This window comes from Dunckerocampus dactyliophorus, chromosome 21 (assembly GCF_027744805.1).
Source record: "Dunckerocampus dactyliophorus isolate RoL2022-P2 chromosome 21, RoL_Ddac_1.1, whole genome shotgun sequence".
Taxonomy (NCBI): domain Eukaryota; kingdom Metazoa; phylum Chordata; class Actinopteri; order Syngnathiformes; family Syngnathidae; genus Dunckerocampus; species Dunckerocampus dactyliophorus.
The window spans coordinates 4,296,582-4,324,066 of NC_072839.1; the positions used below are offsets into that span (position 1 = coordinate 4,296,582).

Sequence of the window (27,485 nt, forward strand, 5' to 3'; positions counted from 1 at the left end):
AAGATACACATTAATGTCACACTGACTTGCGATGGATATCTGCTAGAGGCTGCTTGTCAACAAAACAAGTCCTCCACATGCTTATCACCTGATTCAAATGTGTCTAGGCATGTGAGTCTGTCTTTCGTCGTCTGTGTGCCGCACAGGAGATCCCCAAAGACGCTGTCTCGTCTCTTGTTTATTTTGGAGTTAGCAGCAGATTTTCCCTTGACAGCATACGTTATGACTAGAAGTGCACGATAATTACCGGGCTGATATAAGGAAAAAATTCGATAACATTAAAAAATAGCTGATTAAAAAAAAATATCCAAAGAGGCGAGATTACCCATACTGTGTCGTAGGCGGGTTAGCGTGAGCAAATCAAGCGTGCCTTCTCTGTGACGTGCTGCACACTTCCCCTGAGCATGTGCGTAAACAAACATGGCGTCTGTTTCAGAGGAAGACATTTCGCCAAATGCTCTGCAAACATTCCGTGATGAGGGGAAAAAACACGTCAAACTTTATCAGCCACCTAAAACACCAGCATCACTAGGACGTGCGGGGCCTGGGTGCTTGTTCCCATCGCTGCGGCATATGAAAAGTGCAAAATAAGTTTCGCAGAGACGACCCGAGGGTTTCATCATGGAAATGATGCCGCTGGATGACCAGCTTTTTACCATCATCGAAGATATCTGCTTTTGTTGGCTGGTAAACCCTTTGGTGCCACGGGAGTAGTGATGTCATGATGTTGTTAGCTTGCTAGCTTGCTCGCTAGCGACCGCCTCGAGTCCCTGCAGCATAAGAGTTGCAATGTCATGTAAACAATGAATAATAAGGGTGTAAAGGTGGCTATAGGGTTGTTACTTCAAGTCTACAGGGTTCTAATAATGGTAAAGACTGTATTTAGAGAGTCATTAACAGGTTTTCAGTTCAGTAACATTGAATCCTATATCGCGAAAACTAATTTAACATGTTTGGGTCAGGAACCAATTAACCACTATAAATGAGGGACAACCGTAAACCCAATAAAAATATAGCAAAAAGGCACATTAAGAAGAGAAGCTGAAATGTTGATACTAAAAACTAATAATAAAACAATGCTTTGTCTTTAAATATACAGTATATATAAAGTTTTTCATAACCCTTCATCTATCTATTTTCGATGCCGCTTATCCTCAATAGGGTCACAGGGGTACACGCTGGACTGGTCGCCAGCCAATCGCAGGGCGTTTTCTTAACCTTTTTACAAAATTAAAAAATATATACAAATATCAAAGTGGCACCCCGCATCCTTTGATTTTCAGTATGTGGCCCTCGGTGGAAAGGTTTGGATGCCCCTAGCCCCTGGCCACAATAAAAGGCCACTCTATAAAAATATAATATAATCAGTCTTTTTTTAGGGAGAAAAATATCAGCAGCAATTGCAACAATAAAATACCTTGTAGCATTTTATTTTGGTGACCCATTAAAAGTAAAAAAAAAAAAAAAAAAGTCTAAGTTTGGAAAACCCTTGTGTAAAGCATGAGTGTGTTCTTGGAAAGTAGTCTGTCAAGTATACTTAAAGACAAAAGTAGTTCTTTGGTTTGTCCCATAAATAATTCATGCATGAGGCACGATGCAGTGATCACTGACACAGTGTGTGCGTGTGTGTGCGCGCGTGCGCTCTTCAGATCCGCAGACAGGGAGGCATCCAGCTGCTGGTCGACCTGCTGGACCACAGGATGAGCGAGGTTCACCGCAGCGCCTGCGGTGCCTTGAGGAACCTGGTTTACGGCAAGGCCAATGATGAGAACAAGGTGGCCCTGAAGAACTGCGGAGGGATCCCGGCACTGGTGCGCCTTCTGAGGAAGACTGGAGATGTGGAAATCAGAGAATTGGTCACAGGTAGGGTACAATAGGTCTATGAAAGACACATACACACCCACACACACACATACACACACACACACACACACACACACACACACACACACACACACATGCAATGAGGCTGTGTATTGCATCCAACACAACCTCAATATAAGACGACATTGGTGAGTGTGAATGGCAGGAAGAAAAGCTCTGACTTGCTTGTGGATAAGTCATTTGGTGCCACCTTCTGGTTTGCGTGTATAAACACAAACTACTGTAATATTTTTTCTAGGGAAAAAAAATCTGTCTTTTATTCGGGCCAATATGCTATTTGGAGCATGACCTTGTCCGCTCTAGAAGATTTTAATGTGTTTGTGTGTGGAAAAAGTGTGTGATATGCGGATGCGTAAGCTCTCCATGCACCACACACACGTAAAAGTGTATATCTGGGTCATACATACAATATATTCAAAAATCATCCTTTCTTTGGAGTTGTGTGGAGGTGTTTAACACAAACACTTCACCTCCTATTCCGCAATCTCTAGCCTTGATGCTGCTCGCAGATGTTTTAGCATCTCTTCTGGCATTTGTAACTTTTCACTCCAAGTGCTGCATTTAATCAACTCAAACTATTCATTCAAACCAAGGTTCTTCACCGTTCCACTTGTTTTCAAACAGGTGTCTACAAGTTTGATGCAACACTCAGACACGACTTGCTAAAAGAATGCAGGGGTGGCGCAGGAAGGCGGCCAACTGTGTCTTTAAGCATCACGACTCTGAAGTCTTTTGTGTCCTCCTTCTCTTGTACTCATTTGGCAGATAGTTGAGTTGTGGTGAAATGCAAGTTTGTCCTCATTTCTTATTGGTTATTGTAAATAAAATACACAAGGTACTTTTCTGTATATTTTGCAACCTGCCTCGCACTTGGATTGTAATAATATTCTTCTAGTCTTCTGCACTGAAGTACTTTTTTTCTATCATAACCATACATTCAACGACATCATATCGTTGTGTGACTACAGTAGTGTTAACATGGCATTGCCTTGGCAACCTTGGGACAAGTTAGTGTAAAGAATTGCTTGCTTTTGGGCCACCTACGTATGACCCACCGGGGCATTTTACGACAAATCAGCCTCTTCTGAGAAGAATTTCTTTGAATTTGGGGGGGAAAAAAACTGTCGGAAGAATTTTTTCCATTCATCCAGAAGAATGTGAGGTCAGATGTCGGGATGGGCCAAATGATTGAATATTTTGTGCATCAGTGCACTGTTTGGAGGCGCTGGTGATTTGCTAAGACTTAAACCGGGATGTTGTTACATTTTCCGTTCCAAAAGGTCAGACGAAAACGCAAAGTAAAAGGAAAACTGAGACAATTTACAAATCATAGGAAAACTGCAGGAAAACTAAGACAGCGTACGGAAACCAAGGCACCTTTTTGGACGAAAAACAAATCTACGAAAACTGTGGCATACGAAAACAGACACTGTTTATTACACATTAGTGTCATAACAGCCATGTCCTGCATGAGCTACTGTAGATTGTGGCTCTGCATTTCTCCTCTGTGTTTTTATATGACCTCCTACAAGAGGTGCAGATGTTTTTCAGGATAAAGTACATCCTTCCTTGTCCCGTTCACAATCGCATCTAACAGACATGCAGCACAGAGTCACTGAAAGAAAGCCAATGGCCTCGCTCAATGTTTCATTTGAACTCTGACCCCTCAGCGTCCCCATGTTCCTGCACCCCTAGAGATGTCTCCATAGTTTGTTGGCTCTCTAAGGAGACTATGTGGAGTACAAGAGTGACAACCCAAGTGAGGGAGTTTGCCTCCCTTTAGAGATCAAATACTGATAGCCACCGGAGAGCGATGGGGAAACAAAAGGAAGTGTGGGTGAGGACAAGACCAACCTCAAACATTTTCTCGACCAAGGAAGAACGCGTTAATGTTGGTGAATGCAGATTTGAGGAATTTCTTTCAAATTCTCACCAACGAAGTTGTTTCCAAGAAGTTACCAACCACATCCAGCAGATGGAACTATAGTGAAAAAAATTCCATGCGTGTGAATATTTCTATTCATCCAGGTCATTTTACTCAAAGACATGAATGACAGAGAATGCTCAAAGACCAGATAGGACAGCTCCAGTCCATTTAGGACAGCTCTACTCAGCTCAGGCTAGAAGCTGTCCATTCTAGTCTTTGAGCATGACTTCATGAGTTCATCCTCAAAGACTAGACAGGGCAGCTCAGAAAGACACAGCTAGCCTGGAGTTGTCCTATCCAATCTCTGAGCATGAATTGTCCTATCTAGTACCTGAGCATGCAGTGTCGACGCCATTCTCAAAAATGAGATAGAACAGCTCAGACTGACACAACTAGGCTACAGCTTGAAGCCATGCTCAAATACTAGACAGGGCGGTTCATGCTCAAAGACTAGATAGAACATCTCAGATTGACACAGCTAGACTAGAGATAGGACAGTGTATGCTCAAACACTAGATAGGACAGCAGTAGTCTGAGCCGTGTCACACTTGAATTGACACAGATAGGACAGCTCAGTCTGACACAGCTCAGACTTGAGCTGTCCTATCTAGTCTTGAATCATGAACTGCTGATGCTTCTTGGATGAGAGGCGAAACATCTTCTGAGACACCCTGAACAGTCCTGCCTTGAGAAAACGTTGCTGTGTGCAGCTGTATGCATCCCCCCGGTGATGTAATGTACATGAGGCGTCTTACAGGACTAAAATGTAAGAGTCCAACCTGGAATGGTGATTTTGGATATGTTGCGTTGTTAAATTATTACCTGTGTGAGCCATATTTGATGAACATTAAAGTGAGTGCTAATTATAAAAGGGAGAACTTCTCAACGCTTAATTGAGAAAGAATTCAATCTATTTTACTGCCAAATGCTCCGCTTTAAACCTTGCCCTTCATTACTAATGGGTGATTTGCTAATGAGCAAATGTTAATTGGTCCATCAGGCGTTCATGAGCGCCAATGGCAGACACAAACAACATGCGCACATGGCCGACATGTGCCTGAGTCACAAGCACTGACACTGGTTCCTTGTCAGTCTTATCGAATCCCTATTCTCTGTGATTAAAGATGTGTCATAGGCCTGGGAAATGAGACAGGAAACCTTTTTTTACTGTATTGCTGTGTCCCTTCTGAAGTTTAAATATAGACAAGCTTTAATGGCTTCCTGGGGCTGGGTGCGGGAGAGATAGTAGGAAGTTGAAGCTTCCGGGCCTGTCAATCAAAGTCTGGTCGATGCTGAGGCTCTGGGTGTCAATAGGAGATGCTATCCATGCTCACCTTGAAGTGCTGGACCGTGACATATTGCTACAGCCTTGGATCTATTTTGCTTTGAATGCTGAGGGAAGTAAAGGGTAAGGGAAGCACTTCTGGAAATATTACGCTCGCATTTTTTCATGGTACCAGCTTCAACTGTGAAATAGTCACCAAGTGTTGATATTAAACGACTTAATCACATTACTGGTTAGAAACGATACTCTTCTCTTTAATTGCTTTGTTTATTATTTGCAGTTTCAGGACAAAGCTTGTGCTGCTCTCAAAAAGTCAAACAAACTTGCAGTTCAAACCACCTTAGTTCATCTGAAGAATTATTGACTTCAGAAGTGCTTTTTCTTTGGCTTATTTGGGCGTATTGTGATGGCAAAGAAGAAAAGTGTATTGGTAAACATAAAACACGTAATTCCTTGGAAAATATGCCTCAAAAGGCAAACTTGCAGCTCAGTAATTATTGGGAAAATGTGCCCCAAAAGTCAAACAAACCTGCATTTCAAACCCATCATCGTCAGCTCAAAAAGGATGAACTACAAAAGAGCTGTTTTTTTGTCTTATTTGAGTTTATTGTGATGGCAAAGAGGGTAATAATAAACAAAAAAACAGTAATTTCCGAGCAAAATATGCTTCTAAAGTCAAACGAAGTTGCAGGTCAAACGATTATCGTATGGTGATACATCAGCTCTAACAGGCTTAACTCCACAAGTGCTTTTTCTTTGGCTTATTTATGTTTATTATGATAATCGCACAGAAGGGCACCAGTGATGGCAAAGAGGAAAATTATAATCATAACTATAGAACCGTATTATATTTAATATATGTAGTCAAACTCATCATAGCGGTTCCTGTTCGATAAGCGTCGCTGTCCCACTGAAATATCGCAGGGCTCAAGTTAGCCACCTGCCGCCAACCACTTTGTTAAAGCTAGTGTGTCCTCTCTTGATTTTTCTTTTCTGGAGATACTCGTGCACACGTTTGCCATATAAGTTGTCATCTTTTTGCTTTTGTTCATCAGAAGGTTCTGACCCGGCGGCTAACTAATTCACGCGGAGCCACGTAGATGAAGGCTGTTTAATAAAACATTGCCACTTGAGTCCTAACAGGCCCGGCTCCCCCCTTACAAGTCTTACTCTCATTTATTCATGAATTCATGCAATCATCTCCACATTTTCCCCAAACCACCAAGCTCCTTGGAAACTGTCTGTCATGTGTCTGGAGGGACCCAGTTGGAGCAGAGAGAGAGAGAGAGAGAGAGAGAGGGATTAGAGAGGACGAGATAAAGGAGGACACACACACACACACACTTTCTGGCTGGCACACACACACTTGAAGAGCTCCAGTATGATGTCATTGTCTGTTGGTCGCCTAACTGCAATACCTCTAAGGGTCCTGTGGGCTCAGTGAAGCATGGTAGATCCATGTTTCTTGAGCAGGCAGATGTGTGTGCGATAGTGTGTGACGGACCTGAATTTGGCCAACGTGACACAGTGGCAGACGCTATGTCCTTGTCCCAGAAAACACTGCAGCCTCTATTCTTTTTTTTTTCTTCTTCGTTTTTTCTGCCTCCTTGCACACATCTACAGCTGCACCTGATTGCAATCACACGCTAACCTTTTAAGAAACACACGTTTGAGTGTCTCAAGGGGGTTGACCTACATATGTTGTCTTTACTTTGGCTCGGTGCCCTTTATGGCTTTACTGGCGTGGACGTATATATACATGGTTTAAACAGAGCTGTTTCCACACCAAAGTTAGCAGAAATTATAAGAACAGATTCCTAGGCTGTCATGTGCATGCCAAAGCAACAGGTGGCACTATAACACCCAGGGCTAAATCCATTTCAGACAATCAGAAACGATCCCACAAATGCACAAACCACAAAGAGATGAAAAGGGTGATATCACAGTTAAAAATGTGATTTTTTGATTTAAAAACAATTGAGTTCCAAAAAGTTTTTAGTGGCCTACAGACAAACAGAATTTGCATGTGTGAAGTGTTTAAAAAATGCTTGTGTGTGTGGTAGGGATGAGCATAATACATCATTTTTATCCACGAAAATACATCTCACTCATACTCATTCATTCATTCAACTTCATTCAACTTGTTAATAATGTGTTAATAATTTACACATTTTTAATAATACAGGTCAAATGTTAGCATACATGTACCACTGTTAAAAAGTCCACCATTTCTACCAGTTTATGTCTTTTTGTTTCACTGAAAATGTTTTTTCCTTGTATTTTGTTCGGCGGTTCTTGAACGCACCATAGTTTTACCAAAAGTGAAATTTATATATATACAGTAACTTCCACCTGTCCATCAATCATCTTAACTTATCATTCATTAGTAGTGAGAACGTATACTTTCAAATGTGTTTGATAAGTGTATGAGGCATATGGATAATGGTCTAATAATAATGGTAATAATAACGGTCACGTTTATTGCAAATGTTGATCCAAAATTAAAGGAGAATGTCAACATCAAGCTAGCGTGATTTTGCCATTCACTGTTGGTCCCGGAACGTAACCCCTGCGAAAAGCGAGGATGAATTGTATGATGGTATTTTATAATTTGATATATAATAATATGATAATATATAATAATATATCATATATAATATGGTATATAATATAATATATTTTCTAAATATTAGACATATTTATACTGTTTTATTCATGCAAACTTGAAGGTGAGCTTTTCTTCCTGGCACTCCCACACACACCAGAGTAGGAGTTATGATGCTAATTTTAAGATCATCACTATATAAATGTGATATCTTTAATCAGGATCTATCAACTTCAACTTGATATGTCACTGATATTGATTAATAATAATCAAATTAATAATTTTGTCTTTGGCTTTGTCTGAAACAGAGTCTTGTAATGTATTCAGGGTCATCCTATAGTCAAGTCAGTGTGGTAATTTGTCTGGAGTTCAACTCATTTGCTGTTTAAAGAAGCACAGCACAACTCAATGCAGGCCTCCACTGTTGCACAACAAAATTCTGCTTCACACTACATCGGCCTAGAAACGGATACATACCGTATTTTTTGGAGTATGCGTCACATTTTTTTCCCAGTGTGACTTTTATAAAAAAAAATAAATGCAGTGCCTTTAAGTTAAATTTGGGTTGTGGTTGTTTTTTTGGTGACACTTAATGGCCGCTATAATTGATTGAGTTGAGCTTGTGACGCAGTTAGGCACACAAATTGAATGATACAGAGCATACCGAACACTTTTTGTTACGGAATACTTTCAAATATGGAGACTACGTGTCTGTAAGTAATGTGCAACTATAATTAAATGATTTAGAAATGTGGAATTTTACACAGCAGTGTTGTTTAATTAGGACACTAATGGTGTCGAGCTTGGAGATTGTAGCTGCTGTGTCAGCCACTGACTAACTAAATACGCATGTATGATTCTCAGTCTATTTTAATGCATTTGTGAATACAAATTGAAGTTTTGGTGCTGTTTGATACGTTTCTCCACGCCGGGATGCGTCCAGGCGTCATGTCACGTATTCTTCCAGATTCTTATTAAACAGGTAATTTTAATGGTTCCATATGGTTTTAAAAAAAATGCTGTTGTGAATTGAGCGTGCCAACTTGTCCAAGAAGCACTCATAGCAAGAGAGGGAGGAAAGAGGCAGGCTTGAGAGCTGAAACAAGAGACCGATTAGTGCAAATTGATGGAAAAAGTTGCCATGGAAACGTGCACACAAAGGATCGAGCACTTGCCTTGTGCCAAACAGCAGCGAAGGTCATTGCCTTATCACCCTCCTTGTCCTCATTTCTCACATGCACACACACACTCCGTTCAACTATTCTTTGTTTATGCACGCTTCTTGCACCCCATAACAAAAATAGCATGTTCCCCCTGAGCTCTTCTTTTTCCACCCATAACTATTGTGATTTTTAGCATTGTAGCTCCAGCACATTTAAATATAAACACGTATTTATAGCTTTTTAGAGTTTAGTGTCTGTGTGCTGCTCAGTCAACAAGAACTGTTTGAACACATTGTCACATTAAATGCATTCTCCAGCTTCTATTATAACTACTCTAGTTCTATTATAGCGGCAACGATGCATTCCCTGTGTGTTTCTCTGCAGGGTTCCTGTTCCAGAACTGTCATGTGCACATGTGACGTGCGAGTTTGGTGACAGATGCATGAGGCATGGTGACTTTCTAGCAGCCTGTTAAAAATGTGGCATGACAAAAGGACTTTTTCTTTTCTTTTTTTTTATCTTTTGTCTCAATCTGTTCCTGCCTGACTAAATCGTTACTCAGCGCCTCTCTGTTGTGATCCCCCTTGTTAGCTCGCTATCTTTTTATGGATTTCATCATTGTCATGCAGTACAGTAAACTACTTTTATTAACTGCAATAAGCAATGTCTTACGCATATTGCGGTTAATTAGTTACAGACACGACCGTGATAAGTGGATTTTCTCAAAGTAGGATTCCTTATTTCTCAATCAAAGAGCATAGAAATCCTGTTTACGACCTTCTAAATACGATTATTAACATTATTAGAACCCTCTACACCTTAAATAACAACTTTACACTCCTATTACCCAATATAGTAGACAGAATAAGGCATTTAAGATGCAGATAAGCTCGTGCGTGTTGCTGTAAATTTGTGCTGGTGCTTGGGGAGCAGACAGGAAGTGCTAATTTTAGTCGCCCGAGTTACGGATCATTGTGCCTGTTGTGAGATAATTCAAACCTGCAGTAAAAGCCGGTTCCTCCGGCAATCAAGTCTGGTGCTTGTGTGTCTCATCTCACTGAACATTACAGTAACATTACTGACACGTAGTGACCAGTGTAGAATACAACATAGCATCACAGTGTCTTTGAATGCATCTTCTGAATGCCTTATGCTTGTATTTTAGTTCATTTTGGCCATTCTTATGCTTGAAAATGCTTAATTTAGGCAAAAAATACATACAATTTCCTTAAATATGCATATTCAACCAAGAAACGACATGATTTATTAATTTATATATTTTGGAAAAAACGTGATAGAGTGACGCCACAAAATTCAAAACACGAAACGGTGAGGGATTACTGTATACCGATATAGTCAATACCAATGTCAACCGATACTGATATTGGCAGTAGCGCTATTGCAATATGAAATATAAGTAATTAAAGTAAATATAATAAAAGTGATATATTTATTGTATTAAAAAAAAAAAAAAGATGACCAATAGTCAACTAAAATAGCATATCTTCCTACCAACAGCAACAATACAATTTGGAAAGCTGCACATTTCTATGCGGCACAAACATCCGTATCATAATAAAGTACAAATTATGAAACTCTGGACTAAGACGCCTTCCTCCCTCCTTGCATGAATAGCGCTTTACGGGCATTGCAAATTGCATATTTACCAGGCAAAACTTGGATAACATTCAGACCATGTACATACTTAGTGTTCACTAACGAGCTGATATCGACATAAACAGAAAAACAGGCACCGATATGATCCGATATCTCATTTTTGTCCAATAATATATACACAGGGCTGTTTTATTTGGGGTTTTTTGAAAAGGTTGGTAAAATTGTCCAACTTGGGGTCGTTCGGATGTAAGATAATTACCTGGTATGTGTGCTTAGAGGATGAAAAAGTTGTCAAAAACTGTGTAAAAATGATAAAAATATGACTTTTTTTCCCCTCAAATTGTCAGTGGTAAAATCCCATTCTAGGACATTCTTCCAACACACCTGTAGCTGCAGAGCCTACTGTGCTATCATCAGTCACAGTCTTCAAATCAAGAGTGATAAGCTGCAGCTTCTGTCCTCACAAAATCCAACCAAAATGCTTTTCCCGGGACACCCGTGAGTGGTTAATGTCGACACCTGCTTAAAATTCCATAAAATGTGTCTGTAAATGTCATGTCGGCATTTGTTGCCCTTACTTACCCAAGTAGGGTTGAAAAGGCAACCATTGAAATAAAATGAACACATTTCGTGGTTTGAATGAGTCATATTGATGAATATATTAAAAAATAAAATATTTTTTGATATGCAGGCGTGCTTTGGAATCTGTCATCATGTGACGCCCTCAAGATGCCAATCATCCAAGATGCACTGGCTGTTCTGACCAACAGCGTCATCATCCCCAACTCCAACTGGGACTCCTCGCCCAATCACCATGACGACCGCAAGCTCCAGCTTCATACTTCCCAGGTGCTGCGCAACGCTACGGGGTGTCTCAGGTAAAAATACATGCCGGTTGTCACAATAAGGTCAAGACATTTTTCCTTCTTTCTCAATCTTTACCGTAGACAAAGCATGTGTTTACACTTGGTTGGAGGCTGTTTATAAATTACGGTTTCGTTTTTTATTGATTTCCTGCAGGCACATACAGCAGCATGCATAATTCACCATGGTTTTATTAGCTTTGGCAGTACTTTCTACATTATTCAGTTTTACAGCAAAGACCACGTTACCATTAGACCGTGCATACAACCTTTTATATACAGTACGTTCTTGTATAATTACTGTTTATGCCAGGGGTGGGCAAACTTTTTCCAACCAGTGCCTCGTACTGAAAAATCAAACATTTTGTAAACCAACCCATGTGGATACGCTAACAAGTTATATATATTTCAAGAAAAAGCAGCTCGCATCTCAGCTTTGTGATATAGGTGAAAAAGTTGGGGGGTTTTTTGTTAATTAAAATACTAATAAGAATAATTTAAATTTAAATGACACAGTTTTTGCCTGTTTTTCCATGTCTGTTGTTGTTTTTTTTATTTGTAATGTTATGACTTTATTCCCATAATATTTTGACGTTATTCTCGTAATATTGGAACTTTTCACCCACCTAATTTTTCCTAATTTGCAGCTTCATTCCCATGTTTTGATGTCTCTCGTAATATTACTACTAATATTACTTTTTTCCCCATAAGATGACAACTTTTTTCTATTAATTGTATTATTATTATTATTATTATTATTATACTATTATAATTATTAGGACTTTATCCTCCTAACATCAATATGTAATATTTGCAACTTCTTTCTTTGTTTTGTTTCTCATAATATTACGACTTTAGAAAAGAAGATCTTTTTTCTTTAATATTTAAACTTAATGCTTCTAAAAATTCCATGTTTCTCCTAATAATATTATGACTTTATTCTAGTACAATTATGACATTTTTGTCGATAAGATGGTGATTTTTTTCTCATAATATTTTCACTTTTTTCTTGTAAAATTACTGCTGTTTTTTTTTTTTTTTTTTACAATTTTTGCTGTTGTTTTGTTGTTTAATTGCATTTTTTAAATGTGCCGTGTGCCATGAAAAAATGGCCCCCAGGCCGCACTTTGTCCATCTCCGCCCTTATAAAGATGCATGAAAATTAGTCAATTATTTCTGTGGAACTGACATTAACATAATTTTAATTAATTAAATTATTTGAAATATTTATGTTTAATTAACAATTTAATTAATGTAATTAAATTAATACATACAGTATGTAAAATATTTTTTTATTTAATTAACTTTATGTAATGAAGTATACATAATTTACCAATAATAGAAATATGTTTATTTAACATTACCTACATTTTTATCATATTTTTAAACCATTTTAAAATCATTTTAAAATAAAGTGACTGCTTGGTCAATTTACTCCATCCGTCATTCTGAATACTTGTGTAAAAATACTTCCATATTTAAAGCTTTACTACGTGCAACGACTATTTCTACATTGAGACCTTTTGTCTGTGCCCCATGCGCATAACAATTGTGCAGAGTTTAAGCTCATTCGCTCTCTGGCACTGACTCCAGTGGGTAACCATGGCAACATCTCATCCACTTATACAAGTCCTTGGTATTTCCAGACTTTCTTTTTTGATGCATTGTGCTGATAAAAGGTCCTTCTGGGTTGTCGGAGCTCGACATCATAAAGCAGCATCATCCAGAAAGATGCTTTCATGTTTAGCTTCTTGCTGTAAAGGTCACCTTTGGTCTGTGCAGCTAAAATCAACCTAAATTTAACATGAGAGACATTGCATTTTTAATGCAAATACTAAATTCCAGTCTTATTTTAGCACAGCATTAATCCCTTCACTTGTTTATCTGTGATTTATTAACACTGAGGATTCCTTATAGCAGTTTGAGGATTAATCCTCACTTTGCAAACCTCCTCTCAAGCTCTTTTGTCTTTAGCGTTCCCAGCTAGTGAACATTTCTCAAAATTATTTCAAGGCCACTGATCCCACAAGCCGTTTTTGTATTTGTGCTTGTTCAAAAATACCAGTAACATTTGGTGTCACGCTCTCATAGCGAGAATGCTGGGATTTCAAGGAGTTTTGTACAGATGATGCATCCCTGTCATGCAAGTCTTGAAATAATGATTCAAACATTTTCACTGGAACATTATAGGACTCACATTTTGTCAGCAGCAGACATCCAGAAAGATCTAAAATGTTGCCTTGACAATTATAACACGGGATGGAGAACGACACGGCATCATTCTGAGGGCTGTTTCTAACATGTTGTCCCTCTTATGTAACCACATAAAATATCGAATTCAAGTTATGCAAGTTAGGTTAACTGGAGAGTATAAATTGTCCATAGGTATGCATGTGAGTGTGAATGATTGTTGGTCTATATGTGCCCCTGCGATTGGCTGGCGACCAGTTCAGGGTGGACCCCGCCTGTCGCTCGAAGTCAGCTGGGATAGGCTCAAGCATACCCCCGCTACCCTAATTAGGAGAAGCGGCATAGAAAATGGATGGAAGTTTGTTTAATTTGATTTTACTCAAATGTTTTATCAAGTTTTTATGCAAATCCTTGCACAGATTGTGTAAAACTGTATTTTTATTTGATTTTATTTCATGTCAAGATTATGTAAGTGGAACAGATTTTTTTCAGGAGGAACTTGTTTTATTTTATGTTAGTTGAGTTTATGTCAGTCTTGCAAGTGGAGCTGCTTTTTGCAGTGGATTTTACTTTTTTTATTTTTTTACGCAAGTTTTGATCCAAATCTTACAGCCTTATTTTATTTTATGTCAAGATGTATAAGTGGAGCTAATTTTTGCAGCTGGATTTTATGTCATTTTATTTTATGTCAATAGTATAAAAGTGGAACAGTTGGATTTTTATTTTTATTTTCATTTTTATTTTTGCAGCCGTGTGTGTGTGTGTGTGTGGGAGTGTGTGTGTGTGTGTGTGTGTGTGTGTTTATGAGACTACTGTCAAATGAGGCCAAGCATCTAATGATACTGATTGACTCATGTGGTTTAATCAATTGGCGAGATTATTCCCACACTTGCGCGCGCGCACACACACACACACACACACACACACACACACAGTATACACATATAGACTTATCGTGCCAGACACTTGGTCTTTCAATATCCTCTATAGCCTCCATTCAGCACTGTTTACCTCCCTGCAGGGTGTTGGTTTACAGCCAAGGTGAAGAAAGAGGGGGGAAAAAACTGCCTGCTGTCTCCAAACTGTACACCTTACTGTCTGCAGTTGTGTTTCTGGGCTTATCGGGATCACAAATGCACACAGACACACACGCTTCTGTATTCTTTTTGCTTTCACTAAAACTCTCACACACATGCAGAAGTAGACTTCATTGATAGATGAATGGGAATGAATGATTTAATTGATATTACGTGCTTTTGGATTGTGTGAATTGTGAGACAACTGGTGATGACCCTCCTGACACACACACACACACACACACACACACGTCGAGCCACCACACACCAGCTGCTCTCAAGTCACTTGGTGGTCATTTGTACTTGGAGCGACATTAGAAAGCCATCTGCCAAACATTCATTCATGTTCATGTTGTTTCCTGTACACATTTAGTGTTTGGAAATGGAAAGAAAATGAATAATAAGATGATAAACGGAGGGAAATGACTTATTTCCAGACAAAATGGATGCTGTTTTTCCTCTAAGATCTAGTGTTCAGTTTTAATGGACTAGAGGAGAGTTCCAATAATGTTGCTTTGATGGAATATCAAGGCACAACAATGGACAAAAGTATTGAACCGCGCCTCTTGAGTCACTGAATGCAAGTGTTTGGTATTAAATCACGTAGCCCTAAAGCCTAATTGTATAAACACATTTGAACAATGCATAGTTTATAAGAACTCATTGGATTCAGGGTTGGCAATTTTGGACTTTTGGAACCTGATAATGTTTATTTATTTATTTATTTGCACAAACCACCGCATGAGTTGCTGGCACCGACGTCATTCATGCATGAATGAAGACACTAAAAGACATGCCAACCATCACCACCTCCCGCTGCCCCCGGAGGGGACCCGCCCCACTGTTTTGCCCTAAGGTGACCCCCAACTATCAATGAAATTGACCACCTGCCAGAAATCTAGAATCCACCCGGACACGTTTTCAGGTCAAAACGGCAAAGTATTTGATCGTTTCAGCCTCTCATCCACACAGAAAGGGCACTCTGGGGGCCCTGAAACGGCTTCCAGAGTGGGAGTATAGGCGAGCAATCCACTGCTTTTTTAAAAGGATGACGTCAGTGACCCATCGCCGTCACGTGACCAGAAGTGACCTTTGACGACAAGCCAACATAATAGCTGAATATTTTGAGTGTCATGACTCACCGCAGTCGACATTCCCCCGGTATCTTCTTGTCTTAAACTGCCAAAATGATGCACATGTAATTCCACTCTGTCCTCAGTCTAGACGAGCCTTGGAAAGCGTAAGACGACGGACGTATGCCCTTTCGTCTTCTATAGAAGGGGTAGGGAACCTATGGCTCGGGGGCCAGTTGATGACTGCGTCTAGTGCTGACATTTTTTAACACAATAAAACATTTTAAAGTAAACATTACAGAATCAGAGTTTTAAAAATAACATTCAAAATATAAAACTTTCTTATGCATTTTAATCCATCCGTTCATTTTGTAGCGCAATGCGGGTGGCCAGAGCCAATGCCAGCTGTCCTTCTGATATTTTCAGGGTCAGACACCAAAACTTGATTATTACTGGATACTGAGGTAGCCTACCCTGGTCAGTGAGAGGTCAAGAAATAAACTTCCATCTTCTAATCAAATAGTCAGCTAGCTAATTCTGCAGAGCCAACCCTTTTGATGAAGAAGACGGCAAAAAGAAAGAAAGATACGGAGTCTGGTGCAAAATCATCCTAATTCGGACGCACATTTTTTTCAACGCCAAAAAAAAAAAAAAAAAATCTCAGGAGTGTTCGTTCCCGTGTGGACAGGGCCCTAGTCTTTATAGTCTCATAATTATTTCATTCTTCATCGATTATCTCCCAAAATGAAGTCACATTGCTTTCACTTCACTTTATCTGTGCCCTACTTTCTCCAAAATGCATTGATCAAATGTTGTGGATTACACTTCAGGTGCATTTTTTTTTCAAACAATATATGATGTATAGTCTGAGAAGCAGCGTGCAATTTATCACTCTGCTGCAGCCAAAACAAGCACTTTTTTTTTTTAATGTGATGCTTAATCATGTTCTGTCTTTCTTCTCACTGGGTAATTATTTAATGACGCAAGCCTAATGAGTCAGACTGAGTTAATGGGGAGTGACATCAGATAGGACAAGCTGCGAGGCCGTAATAGGATGGTTAAAGAGTAGAGATAACCTGTTCAATTTGAGCAGGTTCATTTGTACTTTATCACACAAGCATGCGGTATGCACAGTGCCCTCCAGAAGTATCGGGACAGTGAGGTCAGTTCCTCTATTTTTGCTGTGAACTGAAAACATTTGGGTATTTATATCTGGATCGGATGCACAACTTGGGAAATAGCACCATTTTTCATGTGAGCAAAAAGTATTGGACAGGGGTGTTTAGTTGCCAAGGTGTGTCCTATTACATTGCTTGTTCAATCAGTCAGTAGCACTGAATGTCTACGCTCATTTTCAGATAGCTTTTGCCTGTGTAGACTGCATTTAGAGGTGAAAACAACATGACAACCAGAGATGTTTACAGGTAAAAAAACAAATGGAATCTGGAAGATCAATCAAAACCATTGCACAAACATTGACCATAGCCAGTACAACCATTTGGAATGACCAGAAGAAGAAAGAAACTACTGGTGTGCTCAGTGACAGATGTCAAAACAGGTGGACCAAGGAATACATCAGCAGTTGATGACCAAAACATTGTGAGAGGTGTTAAGAAAGACCCTAAAACAACTGTTAGTGACATCAGAAACAACCTGCAGAGGGTAGCAGTGAAGGTATCACTATCTACTGTTCATAGAAGACTTCATGAACAAAAGTACACCTGAACATGGTAAATGTACTTTCACTCGTATAGCACGTTTCTGTCATAAAGGGTACTCACAGCGGTTTGACGCTGTTAGCACATTTGCATACTGATGTTGCAGCATCCAGGAGCAACTGGGGGTTCAGTAGCTTGTCCAAGGATACTTTAACGTTGTCATGGGAGGATGGAGGATCGAACCAACAACCTTGAGGCAAATTTTTTTGGCAAATTCCAGCCTGGCCTTGCTATTCGGCTTCTCAGTTGTGCATCTGATGCATATGTAAATGCAGTAATCCCTAGTTTATCATGCTTAATTGGTTCCAGATCTGACTGTGATAAGTGGATTCCTTATTTATGAATGCAGTATTTTTGTACTTACAGCAAATACAACCTGTTGACGACCTTCTGAATGCAGTTTTTAACATTCTTAGAGCCCTCTAGAAATAACACCCCTATAGTCACCTTTACACTTGTATTACCCAGTACAGTAGACATTTAAGACCTAAATAAGACTTGTGCTCATGTGTGTTGCTGTAAATGTGTTCCCGTGCTAGGGGAGCTGAGAGGGGGATGGGCAGGAAGTGAGTTTTAGCTTGACGTGGGTCACGGCCGCAACAGTAGTTCGTGTTTGGGATTCTGTGAGATCATTCAAACCTGCAATAAAATCAAGTCTGGTGCTAGTGTGTCTCACCAAACATTACAGTAACACATATATATATATATATATATATATATATATATATTGACCTCACCGTTACAATACTTTTGGAGGTGTTCTCTGGATTTTCATTCTGCATCATGACTGTACTCAGTCAAAGCATCAGGTGCTGATTTTTGGTTTCGCGGTCAAATGGAGCATCTCCCCTACCAGTCATCCAAGTGCTTATGGTGACATCTTGCTCACAAACACACCCAAGTGTGTGCTTGGAGGCGGATTTGCAACACCAGAGAAGATTTATTTACTAAGGTGGGGGAAAAAAGCCAAGTTGTCACTCATTGTTGTGTCTTCCATATTTCATATGGAATGGACTTCCACATCCTGCTCTAACGGGTACAAAATCTCCGCCAATCCCAGCACGTTCTCAATATTTACACTTAAAAGCCGCTGCAAGCCAACGGCGCCATTCTCTTGAAACACGAAGCGTCTTTATTAGTCAAAGTGAAGTGTTTTTGCGCCGTTTCACACTGACTCTGCACGGCATTGTCAGTTATGCAAAGCGAGCTTGTTTTCCCCATTAGCATTCAGGGCTGACGAGAATGATTTGACCTTCTCTGGGAAGCCAGAAGCGGCGGACGTTAAGTTTTAATTGAGTGCTTGTGTCTTCCTCTCACCTCATTCTCATCACAACAATAAAGAATTGACCTCATTTCATAGACTAGTCAAAGCACTGTGATCTCTTTATCACGCCTGCATGATGAATGGACTCCGCTGTATGCTATCAATACATTTCCATTGTCTGCTGTGCTCTTAAAGGAACATCTCCAAACTCACTAAGTCGCTTGATAATTATTTTGATTTGTTAGCCTTTTTGCTTTTGTCTTGTGTGCCCCCTGCGAGCCCCGCCTGGTGGATTACACAAGTGTAATTAACAGATGGAAATACACAATATAATCAAGATTTATGTGGAAAGTTGTGGCGAACATTCTCCGGATGAAAACAACGTGTCATCTTGTCCTCTCCTTTGAAAGATGTGTTATAAATATCGGCCTTTAGAAGAAAAGATTGATTGGAGAGGAGGCTGGGGAGTTGTATTTTTGACTGGATGAAAATGAAAAACAATTTGTCAAAATGATATGTCCAAGCGCGAGTCTCTTATCAATTGAGTGCTTTTAGCCTGAATGTCAACAATCCAACAAATTGTACCATGTTTAGGGTTGTTTAACTCAATATGAATCTATTTCTATATTCTATCATCTATTTGTGGATGATGTCATCACCTAATTTGCATAATTTGCCATGAGGCGTTTGCATGTACAGTCAACCCTCATTTATTGCAGTGAAAAAGTCAATTTACACAAAGTAGGATTCCTTATTTATGAATGGAATATTTGTGTTGTTAGACCACAGAAAACCTGTTAACACCCTTCTAAATATGGTTTTTAACATTATTAGAGTGCTCTAGACATGAAATAACACCACTATAGTCACCTTTACACTCCTATAGACATAATAAGAGAAGGTAAGACATAAATAAGACAGTCTACATTAGAAAGCCCACCATTTGTACATCTTTATTTGGGAATGTTTTCCATCAAGCATTAAAATTTTGCACTTTGTTGAACGCACCACAGTTATGTCGATGCAAAAGTGAAACCTAAATATAACTTTCTCAGACAATGTTGTTAAAAAAATTATTAGTCAATCATGTGATTTTTATGGTTAAATATGGCCTATTAGTCAAAAATATGCATATTTAAGCAAATAGTATGTCTTTTTTTTTGCCTGAATCAGGGGTGTCCAAAGTGCAGCCTGGGGGCCACTTGCGGCCCGCAACCGTTGTTCTATTGGCCTGCGGCACATTCTAAAAATATAATTTAACAAGATAAAAAATCCAGCAAAAATTGAAAAATTGGTCGTAAATTTACAAGAATAAAGTCAAAATATTAACAGAAAAATGTTGTAATCGAACAGGAAAAAGTCAGAATTTTATGTGGGGAAAATGAACAAAATAAATTTATGATTTTTGGTAAACGGTTGGGGGAAAAAGTTGTATTATTATGGGAATAAAGTCATTTTTCACCTATATCACAAAGCTGAGATGCAGTTTTTTCTTGAAATATATATCACTTATCTAATCTAAGTAGCCCTTGCATCCTTTAATTTTTCAGCATGTGGCCCTCACTGGAAAAGGTTTGGACACTCTGGGCCTACATTAAGCACAAGCATTAACCCTTTTCAAACATAAAAATGGTTAAATGAAGTAAAATACAAATATACGGCATTCAGAGGATGCATTCAAAGATGTTGCAATGATATGTAGTATTCTACACTGGTCACTAGGTGGGTCACTTGGTCACTTACTGTAATGTTTGGTGGGACACACAAGCACCAGACTTGATTGCCACAGGAACAGCAGGCTTTTATTGCAGGTTTGAAATAGATTTGAAACAGGTGCGATAATCCCTAACACGGGCTACTGTTGCAGCCGTAACCCACACGAGCACGTGTCTTATATATGTCTTATTCTCTCTTATTATGTCTACTATATTGGGTAATACAAGCATAAAGGTGACTATAGGGGTGTTATTTCATGTCTAGAGACTGTAATAATGTTAAAAAGCATGTTTAGAACATCTTAAACATGCTTTCTGTTCTCTATACTATAGGTCGATTTTTATACAGCTTTTGTATTTGATAGCGCAAATGAAGCTGGGTGAGGATATGTTATGCAACATATTTTCTGTGGTATATTTTAATATATCGTACTGTGTAGATTAGTTTTTTGAGTATCTTCAGTCTCAAATCTAACCACCCACATTTATCTCATTAAAACCACGTTTCATTCTTTATTTCTCAGAAATTGTATTGGCAAATGTGCTAATAATACAACCGAGTGATACTGAGAAATAATCAAAGCTGCGTCGGCGTGAGGATTGACTGTGAAGTTCAGACACCAAGCTAAAGTCTAAATAAAAGGCCTTTTATTGGACGTGAGTCAAGTGCTTTAAATTGAAGTAAGCCTTCAGGGGCGAAGATTGAGATGTATCCAGAATTTTAATGCTCCCTTTTCCGTTTGTTTAGCTTCGGGCGAGGCGCCAGCTTCATATCTGTCTCACAGTCACCAGCGTTCCCTCTGTCTTCCGTCGTCTTTTGGGTTTGGCAAACGCACGCTGACCACTTTGTCTCGTCGTGTCTTTCTTCAAGGAACGTCAGCTCTGCAGGTGAGGAGGCGAGACGGAGGATGAGGGAGTGCGACGGCCTGACAGACGCGCTGCTCTACGTCATCCAGACCTCTCTCGGCAGCAGTGAGATCGACAGCAAGGTGTGTGTGCTTTTAAACCTAGCAAGGATGTGCCATGTGCATGGTCATGGCAGCCATATTTGTGTGCACAAAGAAAATACTTTATAGTGACAAATAAGAAGCTTAAAAGGGGTAATATTTCACTTCCTGCAGCAACAACCCTGCAGCCATGTGGAGTTCATTCATTCATTGACCACTTCCAAGTGTGTGATGTTCTGCTTGGAGCCCATAGCGGATGTGTGCATGTGGCAAACTATGTGTGGACCAGTCGATATCACATAAACAGTGTTGTGGCTGGCTGACTTCTCAAGGTCTCCCCTCCCCTGTCTGCCAGCCTCTCTCTCCCGGTCTCTAAATGGCCTCCCTTAATCACTGTTTATCCGTCCGCTCCTCTCTGCCATCTGACTGCAGCCGGCGTCGCCTCGCTAACAAAGACTGATTGGCAGGTGAACACGCAGGCGGTTATTAGCGAAATAGCCATAAATGATAGCCACGGGTTCTCCTGTGTTGGATGTTGGACTCGTCCACAAATTTGCTCAAGATTGTGTGCTGTGATATGCTGAAGTTAACAAGTACTTGATGGGGATTGGACCAAGGGCCGTTTAGCATCTGGACACTACATTAGGTACACCTGCTCGTTCTGTGGTATCCAAGATATTAGACCACTACACAACCAGAATAATAACTATATTGTTCAGTTAATACCACATTGGAAGGGCCATTAAAACCCAGCATTATTGGGATGTGTTTTTTTATGCAGCTTTTACTTAGAAATATGTTATTATAAGTATAGAATTATTATAAGCAATAATTACAAACTTATTGTTGAATGAATCCCTCTAGTAGTACCACATTTTTTATAGTTACATTTTTTTAATGACTGCATTAATATAATTATAATAGTGAATAACACTAAATAATTACATATTTCTCACATAGTATCCCACTCTCAATCAAAACTGTTATGTTGTAGGTATTGTTATAATTTAAAACATAAAATGATTATAATAATTGAAGTCATAAATACTGTAATATATTGAAGTATATTCATATAATAAAAATAACATTTGGTGAATTAATCAGACTGACAGAGTCAATCAAAATCGTGCTTTATATTGTTATTGTTTAACATATGTTTAAAATAATGTAATGATGATATAATTGATTCAGTGTCACACAAAACTGAGCATTCTTTTTGCTTTTATTTTGTTTAAATTTGACTTTCTTATTTTTATGCATTATATAAATATTAAAAAATGTTAAAACAGATTTCAGTGAACTTTTTTGTATTAAATATAATATTAATATGTTTTATATAATTATGTTATTTATTTCAGGGGTCTCAAACTCGTGGTCCGTGGGCCATTTGCGGCCTGCCGAGTCACATTTTGCGGCCCACGACTTGTCTTCCAAGGTTACTGTAATACGGCGTGCGACAAGCCAATGTTACTCGTAGGATGCACACATAAGCCTACACTGAACTAAGAGTGAGTGAGTCACGTAAAAACTGTGGTAAAAAAAACTCCACCCATTTTCTATACCTTGTCTTCATTAGGGTCACGGGTAAGCTGGAGCCTATCCCAGCTGAATGCAGCAAAATATAAACTGTGACATTATTTATTTATTTATTTTATTTATTTGTAATTTTACTTTTTATTTTTTAATATATTATATAAATATTTAAAATGTTAAAATATATAAAAATTAACTTTTTTTATTAAATTAAATATTATTAATATATATAATTGTATATTATTTACATATCTTATATATAAACATTATATTTAAAATCAATTATAATTATATAATTATTATATATACAATATTCTATTTAATTTATTAAATTACCAAGTATTTATTTATAATAATAATATAATAACAATATCAGGATTATTACATTATAAACCCGAATAACAAACATTCTTGAATTTACACTGTACCTCTCTGTCAGTCACAATTTATAATAATTAGTGTTTTTGTTACCAAAATAATAAATATATTGTTTTAGTTGTCATTCAAAATGTTTTTTTTTTCAATTCATTGTATCTCATTATGCGAACACGCGCATGCAAAAGTGCACATGATCAGCAGATTATTCATTGATTTGTGTGTTATTATTGTACCGTTAAACACAGCCTGTGCATGTGCACATTGATGTGCTGCATATGCAGTATCTAAATATGTTTTGGAAAATGTATGGATGTGTATCGTGCAGCCGAGAGGCCGTGAGCACGCTGTCTTTTAAATGATGGCATAAGGAAACATCATTAGAATACGCAAGTATCGTACTAGCAGCTGTTAGAAGTTAGAAGGTAATTGTGTATTGCAGGGCAGTACCTGTACCTAATGATGTATCCTATACAAGTGTCTTTTCCTCAACTGTGCCACTGAATGGAGCAATGTAGCGCAAGGAAACATAACCCGGAAGATGGAAACGTCACTGTAAATTGGAAATGCTACGTAACCTGTGCATGTTTCTACGCAGGATGGCGGATGTCATGTGACTGCAGCTCACTGGAGTGAGACGTTGTTTTGTTTGCCGCCTCTCCCGAGTGTGTTCAATTACGCTCCCTGGTTGTTTTTGTGTAAACCGGCTCTCTCGCGGCGAAAAGGGCGGATGATTCGTCTTGGTTAATTTCCACTCCGCCGACTCGATGACACCCCCTTTTCAAAGTCGTACTAAACACGGCGGCGCGTACGAAAGCGCCATGATCTCACATTCACCTGCTAAATGGCCTGTGAGGAAAGATATTGGGATTGTCATTTTTCCTCATTTACCTGATTTTCTTCTCATCTCATTTTAAAGCTTGAACTAATAAAATCCACGTTCACATTACCTATGAACTATCCAGTCTCTCTGTCTTCTCACGCACGGTGGAATGAGGCCGCAAAAGTGCTGCTCGTTGTCGACTTGCTGCTTTTATTAGCCTCCACTTCCACTTTGAGCGCCGTTCTCAAGCGTGACGTTTGGTTGAAGTGCACCGAGCGCGCATTTCCTAAACCGTTTCCCACATCTCTCCACCTCATCTCCACAACTCAGACTGTGGAGAACTGCGTTTGCATCCTGAGGAACCTGTCGTATCGTTTGGCCGCCGAGACATCCCACGGCCAGCAGGGAGGGTTGGAGGAGCTGGACGGCCTCCTCTGTGACGCCAACGGCCGCGACGGAGAGAGTTCTGGCTGCTGGGGCAAGAAGAAGAAGAAAAAGAAGGGCGCCGAGCAGGTAAATACACCCAATAGAGAAGCTACAAAAGGAAGAGTGGGTTAGGGTGCTTTAGATGCTGTTTTTAAGATCAGTGAAGCAGAGTCGTCAAACAACTTGCGTCTTATATTCTGGTCGGCATTTGGGTCTGATTCCTCATATGGAGGAAGCGTGCTGCAGTTGGAGCTCAGAAGATGTGATGACGGCGGCGCAGCCCGGCACTGAAAGATCTCCATCGCACTTATTCACGTTCATTTGTCGCCAAGATGTTCCGACACACGGGGGTCCAAGCGAAGAGTAGAAGACGGGCTTGTCATGATGAAGCAGGAACACGGCGCCAGCAGAGGAGACAGGGGAGGTGTGTGCAGTGAATAATGCAGCGCGGGGATGGAAACATCAGATCACAAAGTACCCGGCAAATTCTGTTCAAATGCATTGGCCTCTTTTTTTTTTTAGAATGAATTGGACTTTTGTCATTCTTTTATGGCACTTTTTTCAACTTTGCTAGCGCCTGTCAAAAGCTTAATTGTATCTTTCGCCTTCTGTCAAGTCTTTTTATCCCTGCCCTTTTCGGGCTAATAACATAACGTTTGCTTAATACTGCTGGGTGAAAAAGTCCGAACCACATGAACCTCTTTTGAATTGGTGAATGTGTGACCTGACATTTCATACTGATCACACACTCAGCAGGTGGATGCAATGCACAGACATGCAATAAACTACTTGCAGTACAAACTGTTCAGATCATACGTTCTATCCTATAACACTTGATGTACAAAGTGCGGCCCGGAGGGCATTTGCAGCCCACGGCACATTCTAAAATCAGATATTTAGCAAGAAAAAAAAATAAGTCAAAATATTAGGAGAAAGAAGTTGTAACTAATGAGAAAAAGTTGAAATTTTACAAGAATAACGTCATAATATTATACAGAAAAACTGCATAATTTTAGTAGCACTAAGCTGAAATATTAAGTAAAAAAATAAATATTTTTAAATTGTAACATTATGACAAATAAAACAGACAATAAAGAAAAAGTTATAATGTTACGAGAATAAAGCCAAAATATTACAGGTAAAGAATCATAATTACAGGAAGAAAATGTACAAGAAGAAAATAGAATTTTATGAAAATAAAGTCAAAATATGAAGAGAAAAAAGTTGGATTCTAATGAGAAAAAATGTCCCAATTTTACGAGGATAAACCCGAAAAATAACGCCATTTTAGTAGCATAAAGTTGAAAGATTACAGAAAAAATACCTTTTTTAAGTTGTAATATTCAGAAACAAATAAAACATCGAATAGAGTTGTAGTTGTTGGAAAATTAGGTTGTGGAAAATTTACAAGAAGAAAGTAAGTTGAAGTAGTTGGAAAATTTAAAAAAACAACAGCAGCAGAAATGTAAAAAAAACCAAAAACGGCAGTAATATTACGAGAATAAAGTCAAAATATTAAGAGAAAAAGTCGTATTCTAATGAGAAAAAATGGATAAACTTGTAATTTGTTTGGGGAAACAGTTAGAATATGATGGGAATAAAGTCAAAATATTAGGGAAATAGGTTCATAAATACACAGGACTTGATGGAAAATGTCCTTTGTGCCAATAGATGGCAATCACATGAGGCGTGGTTGTTGAGAGTGGCGTGGGAACTTTATCTCAGCCATGGGAAGGATGCACATTTTGGAACACATCATCAGTAGTGTACCTTTGAATCAGCGTGCGTTTCGGCCTTTCAACACTACAGTAGACATCCTCATCAAAGGCGGCCAACTACTACTACTGCTACGACTACTACTGCCAAGAAAGTCATTTTCCGAAAAAGAACATTTACGAAGATTATTTAAGAAAGTTGAAAGCTGAAATATTTGGAAAAGCAACAGCAAAATTGGACGAAAAAAACGAGCAAAAAGCAAAGTTGATACTAATAATGTGCTTTTTCACCGACGTATATCACAAAGCTGAGATGCAGTTTTTTCTTGAAATACATATCACTTCTTAGCATATCAAAGTTGTATCCTTTCATTTTTCACTATGTGGCCCTCCCTGGAAAAAGTTTGGACACCCCTGCTTTATAAAATAAATTTCAAACGCTTTCCAAGGAGAAAATGGGAACGTTAAAGGTGGCCACAGCATTAGGTACACCTGCACAACAGAGGGGCTGTATCATTGCTTTTAAAAAAAATAATAGTGAATGGCGGAAAAAACAAAGAAGCAGCAAGAGACAGGGGGAGGCAGAGGCAGTTGGATGGTAATTTAGTCCCCTTAATCATTTATTAGAGTGTCTGACAGCAAGGCCAAGGAGCAGCGTGGGAGCTTGAACTAAAGCTAAACACTCCTAATGGACTGCTACACACGCACATGCTGTATTTTCCACTGTCAGTGTCTTTTAATGCACCAGGAAATAAATAGTAATACTTCATCTTTTTACTTAATGAGACATGTTGGACAAATTAAATAATTATTAAATCATGCCGTTTAGTATAAAAGTGTGCATATTAAAGCAAATCTTACCTATTTTTTTGCCCAAATTAAGCAGTTTCAGACATGAAAATGGCTAAATGAACTAAAATACAAACAATTTCAAACATTCAGACGACACATTTAAAGACACTGATGTAGTATTCTACCCTGGTTGCTAGGTGTCAGTAATGTTACTGTAATGTTTAGTGAGACACGCAAGCACCAGACATACACTCACAATTAGAGCAATCATCTCAACTCGGGCTTTTGTCACGGATGTAATCCACGCCAAGCTAAAACTCAACTCTGAACAACCGACGTCACTTCCTGTCCGCCTTCCCACTCAGCTCCCCAGCACCAAAACACATTTATAGCAACACACACGAGCACGAGTCTTATTTATGTCTTAAATGTCTTATTTTATCTTCCTATATCTTCTATATTGGGTAATATGAGCACAAAGGTGACTATAGGGG

The 27,485-nt window shown here is 38.9% G+C and overlaps 1 protein-coding gene across 9 annotated transcripts in view; it reads left to right on the forward strand.

The window, feature by feature from the left end:
* The window catches only part of ctnnd2a (catenin (cadherin-associated protein), delta 2a), a 245,352-nt gene that overhangs the window by 174,209 nt on the left and 43,658 nt on the right, over positions 1 to 27,485 (forward strand). For all 9 annotated transcript variants that reach the window (XM_054765059.1, XM_054765060.1, XM_054765061.1 and 6 more), the window contains 4 exons: positions 1,650 to 1,863; positions 11,173 to 11,359; positions 21,252 to 21,369; positions 24,389 to 24,571. In XM_054765059.1, coding sequence (XP_054621034.1) covers positions 1,650 to 1,863; positions 11,173 to 11,359; positions 21,252 to 21,369; positions 24,389 to 24,571 — 702 coding nt within the window. The remainder of the gene's footprint in view (positions 1 to 1,649; positions 1,864 to 11,172; positions 11,360 to 21,251; positions 21,370 to 24,388; positions 24,572 to 27,485) is intronic.